Source organism: Oryctolagus cuniculus, chromosome 13, assembly GCF_051225735.1.
Source record: "Oryctolagus cuniculus isolate XC-2025 breed Fujian yellow rabbit chromosome 13, ASM5122573v1, whole genome shotgun sequence".
Lineage (NCBI taxonomy): Eukaryota > Metazoa > Chordata > Mammalia > Lagomorpha > Leporidae > Oryctolagus > Oryctolagus cuniculus.
The window spans coordinates 26,066,540-26,083,916 of NC_142879.1; the positions used below are offsets into that span (position 1 = coordinate 26,066,540).

At 54.5% G+C, this 17,377-nt stretch overlaps 1 protein-coding gene across 1 annotated transcript; it reads right to left on the minus strand.

Annotated features, from left to right (window-relative positions):
- Nucleotides 1–1,572: 1,572 nt before the first annotated feature.
- RD3 (RD3 regulator of GUCY2D) lies at nt 1,573–16,625 on the minus strand. Its single transcript, XM_017347804.4, has 3 exons — nt 16,256–16,625; nt 10,873–11,180; nt 1,573–8,454 (listed from the first exon to the last, which is right to left on the minus strand). Exons 2-3 carry the CDS (start codon nt 11,166–11,168, stop codon nt 8,163–8,165), a joined length of 588 nt encoding a protein of 195 aa, XP_017203293.3. The 5' UTR covers nt 11,169–11,180; nt 16,256–16,625; the 3' UTR covers nt 1,573–8,162.
- Between the last annotated feature and the right edge of the window lie 752 nt (nt 16,626–17,377).

The following is a 17,377-nucleotide window of genomic DNA, read 5'->3' on the forward strand; positions in this document are numbered from 1 at the left end:
TCTCATTGAGTCCATGAAATCTGAAAACCACACCCAACAGAGTAAAAAAGTAACAACATCTAAGTAAGTACAAAGGAGGAAGAAAAGAATGAATCCCATGTCTTGTCCTTTGGAGCTCTGCTGGGAGAATCAGGCTGGAGTTGATGATCTTCTACTGTGCATCAGTTGATCATAGATGTGGAAGGACTGAGTCATCAGCGGTATACATATTTGCTTCAGACAGCACATTATCCTAAGCAGAAAGGTGTCTCGGCAGAGAACATGTCACGAACACACAAAGCGCTGGGCTTTTGGTAGCTGTGAGTTTGCTAAATTGTTCGTAGAGCACAGTGTTTTGTTATGAAAGAAGCAGTTTTCCAGGAATTGAGAGAACCAGGTTCCAGCCACTGCCAGAAAAACAGAGATGCTGAGCTGTATGCTGAGTTATGCTCTTTACAACCTTGGAGAAGTCACAAACCATGTAAACCTCTGCTTCCCTCTCTGTAAATGGAGGTGAAAATGCCTACCTCACCACGTGCTGAGGGTAAAATGCCGTCATGAGTGCACTGCACTCTGCATGTGCCTGGCACATATAGTACATGTCTAAACCAGGACTTCGCTTTCTTGTGGCCATTGCCAGATGTGCTATGTAATGTTGGGCAAATTGCTGTCTCTCTGCTCCCCCAGGGTTAGGGCGAAGGTCAAATGAGAAAATGAATGGAAGGAAGGTGATGTAACATGGTGGAAGATGGGATATGCCTGGAGCTGTTCCTGGGAGGCAGCCTGCAGGGTGGGGACAGCCCCTAAGGACTCAGAGGACAGATGAGCTAGTAGAAACCAAAGGATGCACAGGCCACAGCAAGAAGCTTCTGAGCGTGTATGCAGGTGCTCAGAATAGGCGCCTTTAGCTTTATGTGCCTTTATTTCAGTGGATTACTACCAAGTGTCATGCCAAGAAAACAGACTCAACAAGGTTAAATGGGCCAAGTCCACACAATCTGTAGATGTCACTGCAGGTGACTTGGACAGGCTGGGATGCTGTGGCCGCTGCTGCCTGGGCCTCTGGTCCGGCCAAGAGCCATGCTGGGCACACCTGCAGAGGAGTTTGTCTCTAGCCGGAAAGGCAGGATGCACCCAGAGCCCTGTCTGTTGCAGTGCAGGTGCTGATCCACAGCCAGTTCCATGGACTCTGGGGCTGAGCCTCGCATGATCACCAGGGGGCATCCACACGCAGAAAAGGACAAGTTTGGTTCCCAGGACTGGCTTGTGTTTGACGATGGCTTTAGGCCCAGCGGATTAGAGCGTGTTGCCAGTGACTGGCTCTGAGGACAAGGGCAGCACCCACACCCTCCACTCACTGTCACCAGCCGCCTCACAGTGCGGCCACTTAGCAGAAGAAGGGAAGAAAAGCTTACGTGCAGCCCCGCTCAGCCAGCCACACCCACCTGCTGGATTCCAACTTTCTCGCCCCATCCCTCTCCTTCCCCCCTCCCCCTACTCTCTCAACCTCTCTCCCTCCCTCTCCATCTCTCCAAGTGCTTTATGAATAGTATTCAAGCAGACACCAGATAATTGTATTATTTTTGCAGGTTTATAAGAAACAGCTGTGATCCAGTCACCCTGCATTTTCCCAGCTGCTGTAAAAGGGAATTTGCAGCATTCCCTACAGGAGATGTCCCATCTCTAAGCATCTCACTGCTGCTAAGGAGGTGAGACACATCCATCCTAGCTAAACAATATGCATGCAATAAATAACCTTGCAATCATTGGTCTCTAACATCAGATCACACAAGGCCATGGTAGTACTTCCAGCTTGCATCATCTCCTATTGAAATGAAGTCATTAAGGCCTGTGTTAGATTCAGAGGTGCCCACAGCAAATTTCCTGAGTCCTTCAGAAACAGTAATCAAAAGCCATGACTTTTAGGCCTTGGGTGCACAATGGAATCACTGAGAAAACTTTAGAAAAATTGGTGCCTGAGTGCCATCCAGAGTTTCTGATTTCGTTAGTCTGGGGTTGGCCTGGATGCCTGCAAGTTTGAAGGCTCCCAAGATGATCCGATGTGCACCAAGGGTTGAGAACCACAGAGCTAAACCTTAGGAAACTGGGAAACAGGGCTGGAGAACATGGATTAAAAGAGCCAGCAGGTCTGGACCTCCCAAGGAATGAAGGTGAAAGATGTTCTGCAGGGTGTCCAGTAGAAGGGAAGACTGTCTCACACAGCCAGAAGGTCTTAATTCTGGAGGCTCCTTTATAGCTTGCAAAACATCTGACCTTACTTTCGGCCTCACCACAAGCCTGGATGGTGGAGAGGTGGCTACGCTTATCTGGGCCTTGAGGAAAAAGGGCCTCCAAGAGGTGAGTGAGTTGCAAAGACGTTAAGTGGGAGAAACATTTCATAGAACCGTAATACAGACTGTTCAGCAGCCGAAAAATTAAAATGATTTTATCTGCACTGTTAAACTCCCTTTTCCCTCAAAGACCAACATCTGCTCATGAGTGAAAGACAGGAGACCTTCAAAGAGAAGACAGAGAGGCAGAAGGAAAAAACAAAGTGGAAAGTTCAGCAAGATGACTTGAGTTGACTGCATACCAGGAACAAGGAGCAGCTGTCGTTCTCTCCTTGTGTGTCTACATGTGGGCAGAAGATGAAATGGCCCAGAAGGTTGGCAGCTGTGGAACTTTCTAGTTTTCCCATGCATGGAGGCTTGCCAGGAGGAGAGGTGGGGTGGAAGCTTCTATGAACTGCCTTGGTACAGCAGCAAAGGTGACATTAAGTTGTCGATACTACAACATTCGGTAATAAGGAAAACCATTTTAATACGAAGCTGTTTAGATTTTCAAAGAGTAAATCTTTCAGACTTGGGAGGTTTCAGATGTTCTCTTAGAGCTCTGGAAGTTGATCTGGGGGGACCATCTCATATTTTCCCCATCCACTTTATTGTGGCAAACAGCACCCCCCTCTCATTTTGTGTAGGTCCAGGTGGGGCTGTGATCTGGTGCCCCAGGCCCTGGAAGAAGAGTTCCCATCCCCAGCAACAGTGCCTGCTCCAGGGGTGGCAGACATCCCGAGTGAGGCAAAGTGTGTTCTGCTTACAGAGCAGTGGCCACAGCAAAAGTAAGCCCCAAACCACAGGAGTTTACAAACAGGAATGTATTTCTAAGTCACATAAGTCCAACATGGCCTTCCATGTGGTTATTCAGGACCCAGGCCCCTTTTTTCTTGTGGTCTCTTCTCAGATCTTAGAGTCCTCTCCACTCAGCCAGCAAATAGGGAAAAAGGACAGAGAATCACTTCGGGGAGGTTTTTAATGGTCGAAGCCTGGGCTCACTAGGCTAATCCTCCGCCTTGCGGCGCCGGCACACCGGGTTCTGGTCCCGGTCGGGGTGCCGGATTCTGTCCCGGTTGCCCCTCTTCCAGGCCAGCTCTCTGCTGTGGCCCGGGAGTGCAGTGGAGGATGGCCCAAGTGCTTGGGCCCTGCACCCCATGGGAGACCAGGATAAGTACCTGGCTCCTGCCATCGGATCAATGCAGTGCGCCGCCCTCAGCACGCTGGCTGCAGCAGCCATTGGAGGGTGAACCAACGGCAAAGGAAGACCTTTCTCTCTGTCTCTCTCTCTCACTGTCCACTCTGCCTGTCAAAAATAAAAATAAAAAAAATACATAATGGGCGAAGCCTGGAAGTGGAACCTTTTACATCAGTTCACGTTCCAGCAGCCAAACTCAGTCTCATGGCCATTGTCAAGGCAAAGTAGGCCAGGAACGTCATTTCACTGTGAGTGCAGGAGAATGAAGAAGCGGGTTTGGTGAACACATAGCTAGGCTTTGCCACAAGGCCTTTCTCTGGAGTTGGGGTATAAGTGTCGGGAGAACTAAACTGGGGTCAAGTCAGCCAGGGCACCAGCAGCTCTCCTCCCTAGCTGCAGAGAGCTGTGACCACCCTAAATGAATAATCACCACCACACAGAAGGAGATGGAGTTGAGAGACTGGGGTGGTGGGAAGGGCAGGGGAGACTACAAGAAAGAAGAGGAGGATGGATGGCATTGGCAGTAGACATAAATGTTTTTCATTACCAATTATTGGAATTCTTGAGATTTCCCCTGAGTTGTTTCTATAAGATTCAGTGCTTTATTTTGAGATAGTGAGAAAAGGCGAGAAGGCTTTATGTTGCTCTTTGCAAGCATGTCTCAAAAAATAAAACATGGAGGTGGCAAGTAGTGCCAAATAGATAATTGTCACTATCACATTTTCACATTACTTTTCAAAGTGTTAGAGAATTGTGGTTGCTGTGGAAGAATTATAATCGGGTGATTCTGATGAGGATCTAAGTAGGAAGTAGGTTTAGGTTAATTTCCATCATCATTATCATTTGTGTGCAGTCATTAACTATGTGTCAACACAAGCGTGTTATGGCATGTTCCATGATCAGTCTGTCTTGAAGCAATCCTTTATTGTGGAATTAAACAACACCCTATGGCCAAGTCTAACACAAATTACAGCTTTCTTATCAATGTGTGGAACTTGATTAGATCCTTATTCAAAGAAGTAAGTTGTGAGAATGGTATGTTGGAAGAGTTAGGAAGTATTAGGAAAATGTGAATATGGACAAGGTACCAGATGATATTAAAGAATTATTTTTAATTTTATTAGGATTGATAGTGGTAGTGTAGTCATATATGATAAATCTCTGTGTCCATATTGTGGTGCAGTGAGTCAGGTCACCAGCTATGACATTGGCTTCCCAAATGAACACCTGTTTGAGTCCCAGATGCTCCACTTCTGATTCAGCTCCCTTGCTAACGTGCCTGGGAAACAGCTTGAAGATGGCCCAAGTTCTTGGGAAACCCGAATGGAGTTCCAAGCTCCTGGCTTTGGTCTGGCCCAGCCCAGGGCCAATGCAGCCATTTGGGGAGTGGACAGCGGTTGAAAGAACTTGCTCTCTCCCTCTCTCCCTTTGTGTCTCCCTCTCTAACTCTGCCTTTCAAAAAAAATACTTTTTAGAAAAAAAAAGATGCATGAATTTTCCCCTTTATATAAATTTTTAAAGAGATCTGTTAGTGAAGTTCAGTGGTGATGTGTTATGATGTCTGAGATTTATATTACAATACTTCATGTATGGGGCCAGCCTTGTGACGTAGCAGCCTAAGCTACCACCCTCAACGCAAGTCCTTGCTGCTCCACTTCCAATCCAACTCCCTGCTAAAGGCCCGCGAAAACAGCAGAAGATGGCTCCAGTGCTTGGGCCGCTGCACCCATGTGTGGAGACCTGGAAAAAGCTCCTAGTTCCTGGCTTTGGCTTGACCCTGCCCTGGCCATTGCAGCCATCTGGGGAGTGAACCAGTGGATGGAAGCCCTTTCTCTCTATCTCTCCCTCTCTCTAACTTTGCCTTTCAAGTAAATAAAATAGATCTTTAAAAAACTTCACATAAAAATATAGATAACACAAATATGGCAAAATGTTAATAGCCCTTAAACCTTGGTGATTCATATGTGGGGGCTCCTTAACTGCTTCCCTCTAATTTTTGTGTATGTTTGAACAAGTCACAAAAAGCACAAATATGACAATCATCCCACGGTTCAATCCCATTAGCGCCCCCTAGTGGCTGCTGGTGTTGGGCTGAGTCTTGAGCATACACAACCCATCTACAGCCAGCCGCTCATCCAATGTGTGCTCACATGGAAGTTCTCAAACGTTTTGTTCTTTTGTTTGTTATTATTGAGCCTTTAGAAATATAACTGGAAACAGATGTTATTAATCCCTTTAACAGCCTGAATGCAGAACAATTTCCAGACCCTAGTGGGCTGGGACTGGCTGTGGTAGGACAATTGCTATCTGAAGAGCTGGTGGGTGCTGTCCATTGTGCCTGGGGTGGACAGGAAAGGTTTGGCCAGCAGTTAAGACACCACTTGGGATGCCTGCATCCCATATTGGAGCGCCTGTGTTTGTGTCCTCTGGCTCTGGCTCCTGATTCTAGCTTCCTGCTACTGCAGACCCTGGGAGGCAGCAATTATGGCTCAAGTAATTGGGTTCCTGTCATCCATATGGAAGGCCCGGAATGAGTTCCTGGATCTTGCCTTTGGCCCCAGCACAGTCCTAACTGTTGCAGGCATTTGGGGAGTGAATCAGCAGATGAGAGCTTACTTGCTCTCTCTGCCTCACAAATGCTAAATAATTTTAAATGCAAGAGTATTTAAGTGCAAAGCAATTTTGAAATCCATGGGTAGTTTTTTCATGATACACATTTTCACGAAATGGCTTCAGTGACCTCTCAGTCCCATCAGGGGTGACAGACAAGGAGGACGGTAATAGGCAGCCTCTTAGCCAGCTCCCCCACCCTCCCTCCGGGATGCCATGTTGCTCCGTTCCTCCAACACCTGGACTGACCCCCACCCAGTGCATCCAGCAAGCCTGTAAGCCCCTTTCCAGGTCTATACCAACCCGGTGGCCTGATTAGCAGTGGTTTCTGTTTGTTGCTTGTTTATGTCATTGTTCTTCTTGTTCCAATTAAATATACACAAACCAATGAAACTAAAGTGCAGAACTCCCATCAGACAACTTGCCACAAAAAAGTGAGCATAGCTTGGACCTACATCCAAAGTTTGGCAATGAAATGAACTCATGTCTTCGAATAAACCATGAGGATGTTTAAGGTGTATGTTTTTATTTAAGTGATTCTCAACTTCCACCAATTATGTTAACAAGTTAATCAGCTCCTCATCTTGATAGTGTCAGGAGATTTCTACCATCCTATGACTCTCCATCCAGATTCAAGTGAAAATAATCCAAAACCAGATCATTATAAAAGAATTTTCCCCACTAAACATGGCTGGGAAATACATGGAGTTTCCCCGTTTTCCCTCTGGTGTTTTACATGGACTGCTATTAGGATCCCCTTGGAGGGTGGAGGACACTTTCCTGACCTGTCCTGACCTGTCCCCCTGCACCACAGAGCATGTGGGAGGCCATCTGGCCATCCAGATCTACCCATGTTAGAAGATGGAAGGACGGGGGCCAGCACTGTGGCACAGCAGGTAAAGCCGCAGCCTGCAGTGCCGGCATCCCACATGGGCGCCAGTTTGAGTCCCGGCTGCACCACTTCCAATCCAGCTCTCTGCTATGGCCTGGGACAGCAGAAGATGGCCCAGATCCTTGGGCCCCTGCACCTGCGTGGGAGACTCAAAGAAGCTCCTGGCTCCAGGCTTCGGACTGGCCCAGCTCTAGCAGTGGTGGTGGCCATCTGGGGAGCGAACCAGTGCATGGAGGACCTCTCTCTCTCTCTCTCTCTGCAACTCTACCTTTCAAATAAATAAATCTTAAAAAAAAAAAAAAAAAGACAGCGAAGCTTGAGGGGCCTCTTCTAGAACACTTCACCCAGGTGCCCCAAGGTCAGTTAAAGGTTTGGGCATCATTTCCTGCAGAAAGCAAACAGCACATGTGACCAGAGAGAGAAGGAGCCCTGGGGCCACAGCAGCAGGGCTGAAGGCTCTGGGAGGAACTTCCTGGGATGGGTCAGCCAGCCCCTGTGATGACACTGTGGACGGGGCACTGAGCAAGCTACCTCCACCCCCAGCCACTCCTGGGAGAGCAGCCCAGACCTCCACGCCAATGCCACGGTCAGAGAGGGATCAGATCACAGCCAGGACTCCAAGACCGGGTGAAGACTATCCCCACAGGAGCCACCTCACACTGCCTGGCTGCAGCTTAAGGCAGAAGGAGCCTCAGTTTCCTCATTTTCTAGGTGAACACAGCTGTGAGCCCTTTCATCTGCAGGCCCATGGGGCTGAGTCACCCGCAGAGAAGGGACACCATCCCTCGTCACTCCCCAGGGACATCCCTCAAGTTGGGGTGAGAACCCAGGGCTTGTCAAAGAAAGCAGCAACTCTTGCCCCTTCCAGATAGGAGCAGAAGGAGAGGGGCCGAGGGCCGGGTCTGCCTGCCAAGACCTTAAATCTCTATTGAGGCTGGAGGGGCTGCTCATCTGGGCAGGGGAGGGAGGGGCCCAGCGTCCAGAGAAAGAGAGTGGGGCGGGGCGGGGCTGTTCCATCTCATCGGTGGAGTCCCCTCTGTGGTCTCCCCGCCAGGGTAGAGGGTGGGGAGGCTCCAGGACTTGGGGACCCGGCCCGCAGCCCATCATGCCCTCCTGCAGGCGGCTCAGCTCCTGCGCAGGGGAGTGGCGGGGGTCAGTCGGTCTTGGGCGCCCGGAACTCCGGCAGGCTCCAGGTGCGGGGCGGCGGCGGCGCGTCGCGCTCCACGTCCTCGGAGATGGTGCGGATGTCGCTGGCGAAGGGGGCGATGCGCGCGCGGGTCTTAAAGGTGGCCAGGCTGCCGCGGGGCCGCAGGCTCCACTGGCGCGTCAGCTTGTGGGTCTCCTCCTCCTGCTTCATCCTCTCCAGGACCTCCTGCAGCACCGCGCGGAAGAGCCGGGACACCTCCTGCACCTCCGGCTCCTGCTCGGCCAGCAGCTGCCGGAACCTGCGCGGGCGGGGAGGGCGCTGTGGAGCCGCAGGGGCCTCCCGGGCATCCCCCCCTGCCCCGCCCCCTCGGTGCCATCGCGTCAGTCACCCGCCTGGCTTCTGCTGCCGCCCACCGCCGACCGTGAGATCAAATCCCAGCTCCGCCTTCTGGCTTCCATGGGCCTCAGCTTCCTCGTCTGTAAGCTGGAGCCACAGCTACCTTTTTGCGAGGTCTAATGCACTCGCCTATGTAGAATTCCTGATGCTTCCCTGAGGCCGTGGGGGCGGTGCTCTGCCTGGCAGCCTTCCAGATCCCGGACAGGCCTTCTGGCTACCCTCCCCCACCCTCCCCTCTCCGCCCACTGGTCCTGTGGCCTCTGACTCACTGTCCTTTCCCGTCCTTCTGCAGCTCTGTCACCTGGGTGAGGGTGATGTTTGGCCCTCCAGAATGGTTCCCTTTCTGGCCAGGAAGACTCAGTGTGCCCCCCACCCCCCGTTCCCCGGGTTTTCCTGGGTGCCCCCAGGCTGTTTCCCCTTCCTAGAATGGCTGTGCTGGGGGCTCAGAGATTAGCTGGCCTGTTTGAGACAGCATGGCAGGAAGTGTGCCCCAACGGTTACAGCCTGTGCCCAGCCTGCCCACCCACTTAGCAGGCCTGGTTGGCCACTGAGACTGCTGCCCCAGCGCCCTAGGACCCCACCCCAGGCTGCCTGCCGGGATTCTGGGAGGTTTCCATGGAACACAGAAACATGGGGGCGGCAAGAAGATCAAAAGCCTAAAGCAGCTCGGATGGGGCTGAAGAAGGGCAGGGGCCGTCAGGGGAGGTTCAAGGAGAAAGGCGCTCGATGCAGGATGGGCACAGGCTGTGGCTAAGGGGTGGGTGGGGCAAGGTTTGGGGAGACTAACAGGATGGGCGTTTTAGTGCTCTCTCATGCACTTGAGCCCCTTACAGAGAGGGGTGCACATAAAGAACCTGAGTGAGTTGGGAATTATTCTTGCCGGTTGGACTGGGTGCCTCCTTGATTTCAGCACCGATCCAAGTGCGACAGGGCCCCAGGGGCCACAGCTCCAGTAAGGTCAAGTTCAACACGCACACGCACGTTCAACACGTCCACACGCACACCTCCAGCAGGTGAGTGTGAAACAAGAAAACTAAACTGGCCGGCGCCGTGGCTCACTAGGCTAATCCTCTGCCTAGCGGCGCCGGCACACCAGGTTCTAGTCCCGGTTGGGGCGCCGGATTCTGTCCCGGTTGCCCCTCTTCCAGGCCAGCTCTCTGCTGTGGCCAGGGAGTGCAGTGGAGGATGGCCCAGGTGCTTGGGCCCTGCACCCCATGGGAGACCAGGAAAAGCACCTGGCTCCTGGCTCCTGCCATCGGATCAGCGCGGTGCGCCGGCTGCAGCGCGCCGGCCGCGGCAGCCATTGGAGGGTGAACCAACAGCAAAGGAAGACCTTTCTCTCTGTCTCTCTCTCTCACTGTCCACTCTGCCTGTCAAAAAATAAAATAAATAAATAAATAAATAAAAATTAAAAAAAAAAAAAAAGAAAACTAAACCGATCTTGGAGGGACCGTCTGGGAAAACCTCTCTAAGAAGGTAATGTTGAGAATGAACCGGAGGAGAAGCCACCATGTTAACCAACACCCAGAGTGGGGCGCTGTGGCGCAGAGGGTTAAGCTGCTGCCTGCAATGGGTTGGACTCCTGGCTGATCTGTCTCCAATCCAGCATTTCTGCTACTGTACCTGGGAAGGCAACAGATGATGACCCAAGTACTTGGGCCTCTGCCACCCACAGGGAAGACCAGATAGAGTTGCTGGCCCCTGGCTTCAGCCTGTTGCAACCATCTGGGGAGTAAACCAGCAGATGGAAGATGTGTGTGTGTGTGTGTGCCCTGTAGATCTGTCTTTCAAATAAATAAATCTTTTATTTAAAATTCCAGGGTAAGAACAACCTGTGTAGGGAGAATGAACAGCATGGAGTTCTCTGGCAGCAAAACTCACTCGCCAGACATAGTGGGCTGAGCCTGTGCCTGCAATGCTGGCTTCCCATATGGGTGCTGGTTCGAGTCCCCGCAGTTCCACTTCTGATCCAGCTCTGTGCTATGGCCTGGGAAAGCAGCAGAAGATGCTCCAAGCCCTGGGCCCCTGCACCCACATGGGAGACCTAGAAGAAGCTCCTGGCTCCAGATTGGCGCAGCTCCGGTGGCTGCGACCATTTGGGGAGTGAACCAGCGGATGGAAGACCTCTCTCTCTCCCTCTCTATGTAACTCTACCTTTTAATAAATAAACAAACAAACCAACTAACTTGCTTCCTGGCGCCGCCTCCAGCCTCCCTCTGAACCGCAGTCCTGGATCCGCAGTCACTTTCAGATTCCTCCACTGCCTTACACCTCCCAAGCCCCTGGCTCCAGCCGCCCTCACAGTGGGCCCGCGGCTCACCTAAGGATGGCAGGCCCACAGTAGGACGGGTGGATCTTGGCACAGACGTCCTCCAGCTGCAGCCGCTCGCCGGGGCTGAGGTCGTAGGAGGGCCGCGGCGCGCTGGCCAGCCAGCTGTAGTCCACGCCCGTGCAGATCTTGCGCTCCGCGTAGCTGCGCTCACGCTGCTGCCTCTCGGCCTCGCGCATCTGCCCCGCCAGCTCCATCATGAGCGTCTCCAGCACCATCTCCGCCGGGCTCCGGGCCGACAGCCGGGGCGGGGCCTCGCTCCACCGCAGCCACGCGAGGAGAGACATGGCTCCCGGGGCCTGCCGAGACAGGGCAGGGGATCAACCGGGAGGAAGCGAGCTGGGGTCCCGCTGGGGCGGCCTCGGGCAGGTCGTGGAACCTCTCAGCGATCGTGTCTAATTCTGTAAGACAGCACAGGGCTGTGGTAAGAAGCCTCAGGACTGAACTTGGTACGCTACAAGTACTGTGCCAAAGCGAAGAAAAAATATGCCGCAAGGAGCCTTAAAGCATCCAGGTGATGGAGCGGGGAGGAGTTGCTTCCCACGAAGGACAAGCAAAGCAGGAAGCGTGCACAGCCCTGTGATTTGGGGGTACACACACACATACCAGCCGCTCACATCCACGGCTCTAAGTACTTGTTGAAGGGGGCAGGGAGGGTTGTGTAAGCCCCAGGAACTTCCAGTCAGGGCAGCGCACCTGCCTGCAATGGCCCCTGCTGTGAGGAAAGGGGTGGGTGACTGGACCTCAAACCCTCAATCCCCATGGGGAGGGCAGTAAGTGACCCCTGGTGTGGGTGTGTCTCTTATCCCCAGACTCCTTGCCAGGAAGTGAGGTAAGGCCAGGAGGTAGCCCCCAGGGCAGCCCAGAGGCCTCATTACCCACCTCGCCCCCATGTCAGAGGGCAGGTGTACCAGCTGTGGGCCCCGAGCTCCCCCAACCAAGGGGGGAGGTCTCATGTAAGGGGAGGGTCCTGAATTGTTTTCCCCTCCCCCACTCCTGCCAGGGCCCAGGGCTCTGACAGACACCAGGCTTCTGCTGGAGCTATTTCTGTCCCTGGTGCCAGCTGCTCCCCAGGCCGCTCTCAGGCAGGGCTGATTAAGTTCTTAAGGGCAAAGGCAGGGGGAGCCATAGAGAGAGGGAGGAGGTTGGGAGGGGAAGGCACCAAGAGGCAAGCAGGCAGACAGGAGGTAGCTCAGCCCATGGAGCTGGACCTGACCCTCAGGGAAGACCAGGAAGTGACCTGAAGCCAGGGTATGCCGTGAGACACCAGTGAGAGTGACTTTCTGGGGCTGCCACCATGTCGGTTGTGCCTCTCCCTTGCTCTGTACGACCCCTGAGGCACAGCCAGTGTCCTCCGTGGGAGCCCCGAGGCCCCTCACCCTCGGGCTCAGCACCCTACCTGTCACAGCTCCATGGCGTCCTCACAGCCTCTCACCAAGTGCACCTGCTTCCCACCTGGTTAGGGGCACTTACAGTCGACCTCGAAGGCACAGGACATGGATTGTATTTTTGTTTTAAAGAATTAAGCCAGTTGGAGATGGGGCTGGCACTGTGGCATAGCGGGTAAAGCCTCCACCTGCAGTGCCAGCATCCCACATGGGCGCCGGTTCATGTCTAGGCTGCTCCTCTTCCGATCCAGTTCCCTGCTAATGGCCTGGAAAAGCAGTGGAAGATGGCCCAAGTGCTTGGGCCCCTGCACCCACATGGGAGACCTGGAAAAAGCTCACAGCTTCTGGCTTCGGATTAGCTCAGCTCCAGCCATTGCAACCACTGGGGGACTGAAACAGTGGATGGAAGTCGTTTGCCTCTGATTCTCCCTCTCTCTCTGTAACTCTGCCTCTCAAATAAATAAATAAAATTTTAAAAAGACAGTTGAAGAAATTTGAACATGAGCTGGGTGTTAGGAAATGATTGATGATTTTCTTAGGTAGAAAGATGGCTTTGGTTTAGGGGAGTATTGGCCAATAGCCCAATCTTAGGACAGGGCTGAGGTGCTCAGGGAAATCACACACACACACACACACACACACACACACACACCTAGAAAGAGGGCACAGCTTCGGGTGTGCGTCGCACCTTTCTCCAATATTTCCACACATTTGCTTGTAGTTGTCATTTAAAAGTTGGAAAAGATCTAGCTCAAAACTCACTGTTGCAGGAAGCTCTCCCAGTTCATTCTGTCTGGTGGACTTGCTTTGTTCCTTGGGACCTCCACCCTCAGACTATATTCTACTGATTTATGCAGCTGTGGCCTTTCCCGTCAACAGGTGTAGAGACGCGACCACGAGCAGTGGGGCGCGCTGGGCCAGCCTGGGGCCTTAACCCCGGGCCTGAGTTCTCATCCCCTCACTCACCAGAGACTCAGAAAACAAGGGCAGGAGGGTGGGAGGTGCCTGCAAGGTCCCCGCCGCTGTGCTAGGTGCTGAGGCTCCCTCAGGGGATTCAAGAGAAGGAACAAAACACGCAGCCAGGCTCCCAGTGCCGCGGCCGTCGGGGACAGCCAGTGGGGTTCATCGGCCTACCCCACAGCATGAGACTCAAGTGAGAGCAGGTACCTGAAAGCATCCGGTGAGCTACAAAACCCTGTGCGATGACACGGGGTGCAGTGCCTGGGACATAGTCCGTGAATTCTCCAGCTGTGCCCCGGAGCTGGCAAAGTCCAGTGCCAACACGTAGCAGGAAGAGGTGAGAGGCAGCCAGGACCCTGTGGGCCTCTGCGAGAACCTTGCAGACCTGTCTGGGAGCGGGGGCGGGGACAGAGGGCTGCCCCGCTCCACCTGCCTTTCCTTCCTGCCTCCCATGGCCCGTCCCCACCCTTACTCCCACTCACCACCTCCGCTCCCTTTGACCTCAGATGCATGCTCGTGTCTGGCTGCGCCCCCTTCTGGCGCACCCCCTTGGGTCACTCCTCAGCGCAGGTGCAGCAGGCTGGTGCTGGGGCAACAGTTTTGGCAGAGAAAACACAAATCCAGTGCACCCTTCCCCTCCCTGCTATTTGCCGCCTGTGTCCAAGCCACCATCTCAGCTCTGAGCCTCAGTTTCCCCTCCTCAGTTTCCCCTCATGGCAATTGTTACATCTGCGGTGAGATTTTATTGTCTTACATGTTGATGGAGAGCCACAACCATTACCAGATTAAAAAAAAAAATCTCAGCAGAGCTGGGTTTCTTTGTATCCAGTGAACTTAACTGTGTGTTTTTAGAAGGGGTCTCTGAGAAGGGGTTCAGGATTCACAAGCTCCCAAGGGGATTGGAGCCCAAAAGGGGAAGGACGCCCCTGGCCTGGTGCAAGCTTGACCCCGACCTCTGTCCTGGCCTCCCTCAACCCCGGCTTCTGGTCCTGGCATGGGGAGAGTCGGATCCCCCTGTTCCAACAGGGTGTTCAGGTTCACCCAGGGAGCAGGAAGAGGCCGTCTCTCCCCTTGGTGCCGCTCAGCCAGCCAGGCCCTCTCTCTTGTTCTTGAAGCTGCTGGCTCCTCTGCCCTTTCCCCTCCCACCCGCCCCCCCCCCCAAGCCTTCCCCTTAGCTATTTTTTATCATCCCTGAGGACAATGTCCTTTGCACCACCCCTGGGTGACGCCACTGCCAGCTGTGGCTCCTTAGACACCCAGGAAGCCGTGCCCATGTCTCCAGGCAGTCAGGGACAGGCAGGCACCAGGGAGGTCTCAGTGGTGGGAATAAAGGGGGAGGGGTGCGGTTGCCACTGGAGTCAGAAGCAAGGCTTTGGCCCCCACAGAGGGAGCGAGAGCATCAGCGCCTCTAACGAGGACCCAGGCCCTGCACCAGCACCAGCGAACCACTGAGGGACGTGCGGTCCCCGATCCAGGGACACTGAAGTCTCCGTACAAAGGGAGCCGTGCCCAGGGGACCCGGCCTGACTCCTCCTTCCCCAGAGCTCAGCTCTAACAGCCAAGCTGGGCTCCCCCAGGCCTGGCAAGGGGCTGCCCCGAGTGCCCCACAAGGCTCATGGGCACATCCACGCCTGCCCCCGGCTTCACTGGGCTGGTGGGCTCACTCTGCCGAAGCTGGGTCCTCGGCCTGGGGAGGAACCTCACAACAGGCATTCCATGTCTGTCTAATCTTTTTCCAGGTGCTGTGTTTGCCAAGGCCCAAGGCCAACTCCACAGGTTGCAAATTGGCCTTTTTTCTCTTTGGCATCATAGAAAACTGTGACCGACAAGCCTGGTCTGATGCAGCCACAGGGCTGACACTTGGTCCTTTGGCTGCTTCACACCCCTGCTCATCCCCCAAGACCCACCTCAAGGGCTCACGCCTCCCTGCAGCTGCCCCACATGGCCTCCCACTGGCCCCCACTGGAGTGGCACCCATCTCTGCAGTCACCGAGGCCAGCATAGCATCTGCATCAAGCAGGTTTCTCATGCGGCGCTGTGTTTGTTTCCCTCCCCCTCCCCCTCCCCTGCCAGGCCATAGACTGCACAAGCGGCTCCTGAGTAATGGATGGGAGGATGGATGGGAGGATGGGAGGATGGATGGATGGGAGGATGGAAGGATGGATGGATGGGAGGATGGGAGGATGGGAGGATGGATGGATGGGAGGATGGGAGGATGGATGGATGGGAGGATGGAAGGATGGATGGATGGGAGGATGGATGGAAGGATGGATGGATGGGAGGATGGACGGATGGGAGGATGGGAGGATGGATGGATGGGAGGATGGATGGGAGGATGGGAGGATGGGAGGATGGAAGGAGGAATGGAAGGATGGCAGTCAGTCCTCCTCATTGTGAGGCAAGAGTGAACCAGGAGGGGCCAGTGCTCAGGTCCCATTGACCACAGTTGGAGGGGGCTGGTCCCCAAGAAACCCTACCCCGATCCCATGGTCACAGCCCAGACTTCCTGTCCTACCCTAACCTTCTCCCTGGACGTCCTGTCCCAGCTGTGCTCCAGGTAGACTGGGGCCTCACAGTCTACCCTGTGATCAAGGGAACGGAGGCCCCATGTCACCGCATATCTTGGTCACTGCCGTAGCCCAGACCTGACCCTGTGCCTTGTACCCAGAGCTGCTTTATTCTCAGACTGATGGCAGAACCTCAGCTTTGGGCCTCCCTTTTCTTCCTTCTTCCTGCAGAAGAGCCAGTGCTGGAGCTGGGTTCCCCTGAGCGCCTTGCTGGTCCCAAATGGCCAGAAGCTTTGGCCTCTCAGGAGCCCATGAGCAAGGAGTGGGCCATCGTGCCAAGGCTCTCGTGGAGCTGATGAGACCAGAAGGGGCCTCTCTGTGCCAAGGGGACCCTGGACCCAGAGCACTCGCCAGGCTCCAGGCCTGCCACCACCCGCCCCCTGCCACCCATCCCAGCTCCAGGCCAGGAGCAGGGCTGGCCCAGCGCAGCCTGGGATCCTGGAGAGACACCCCTCTTACCCTCTTAGCTGGCTTTCTGGAGTCAGCCCCTGCCAAGGTGTGCGGTGGCCGCAGGGGGCGGAGAGCGCCTGGATCTTTCCCAGGAAAAGCAGAAGGTCCTGTAGGCTCTGAGGGCCAGGGTAGGAGGGAGACTACATCCTGCTGGGCTCCTCGCCTCCACTTCTGCCGCCACCTGCTGCCGCCACGGGCTTCTTCCTCCCTCTGCCTCGGAGAAGTTTCTTGGAGAGAAAATAGCGCTGAGGGGAGAAGGGACAGAGCCTGAGCTGCTGTTTGTGGAGTCTCTGTGTGTGTGTGTGCGCATGTGTGTGCGCGTGTGTGGCCCCAGGGGAGGCTCCTGAGCCGTGGTTGCTGGGCGACCCACCTAATCCTCTTTCCCAGAGCTGCCTGATCTGTGGACCCGGGCGTGGTGAGCGCGCTGTGTCCAGATGGCACTCTGGGCCCTCCCCCTGCCACCAGCGCCCATGCTCTGCAGAGCCTCCACGCACCTGCTGCGGGCAGATGCTGCCAGCTACCGGGTGGGCGGTTCCTGGGGGAGGGCCCCCCTTCCCACCTCCTCCCGCAGATCAGACAGGTGAATCTGGGTGCTGAGGGTGGGGGCCAGGGAAGAAACGTCACCCCCTCTGCACTGCCACATCCCTAGATGCCCTCCTCTCACTCCATTTAGAAGCGTTCCTCCTGACTTTCAGGAGCAGGAGCGAGGTTTAGGAAATAAGCCAGGGGAAGGGGAGCAGAAGACTCCAGACCCCCACTTGCCTAGTGGTTGAGGAGGAAAAGCAGATGGAACCAGCTGCCGACCAAGCACAAAGCAGGCGTCACCTGGGGAGCAGGTGCAAGGCAGGCAGGGGCAGCCTGAGTTGCCTGGTCTCATCAGCCAGAGCTTAATTTCTTCTTGGCTGTGCTTTCTGCTTTATTTTCAGTACAATCAAAACGTTTGTGTCCAAAAGTCACCCCACCACCACCCGGGACCTGGTCCAGCATCACCTAAGGTCCTTATAATGAAGCTCCGTGCCCATTACAGCACCCCATAGCTGTGGGGCAGCAGGCATCTGTTTCGGTGCCCACTGGTGTCTGTTAGGCACAGGATGCCCGTGGGTGGCCCGCAGCCAGAAGGGCCTGCACGGG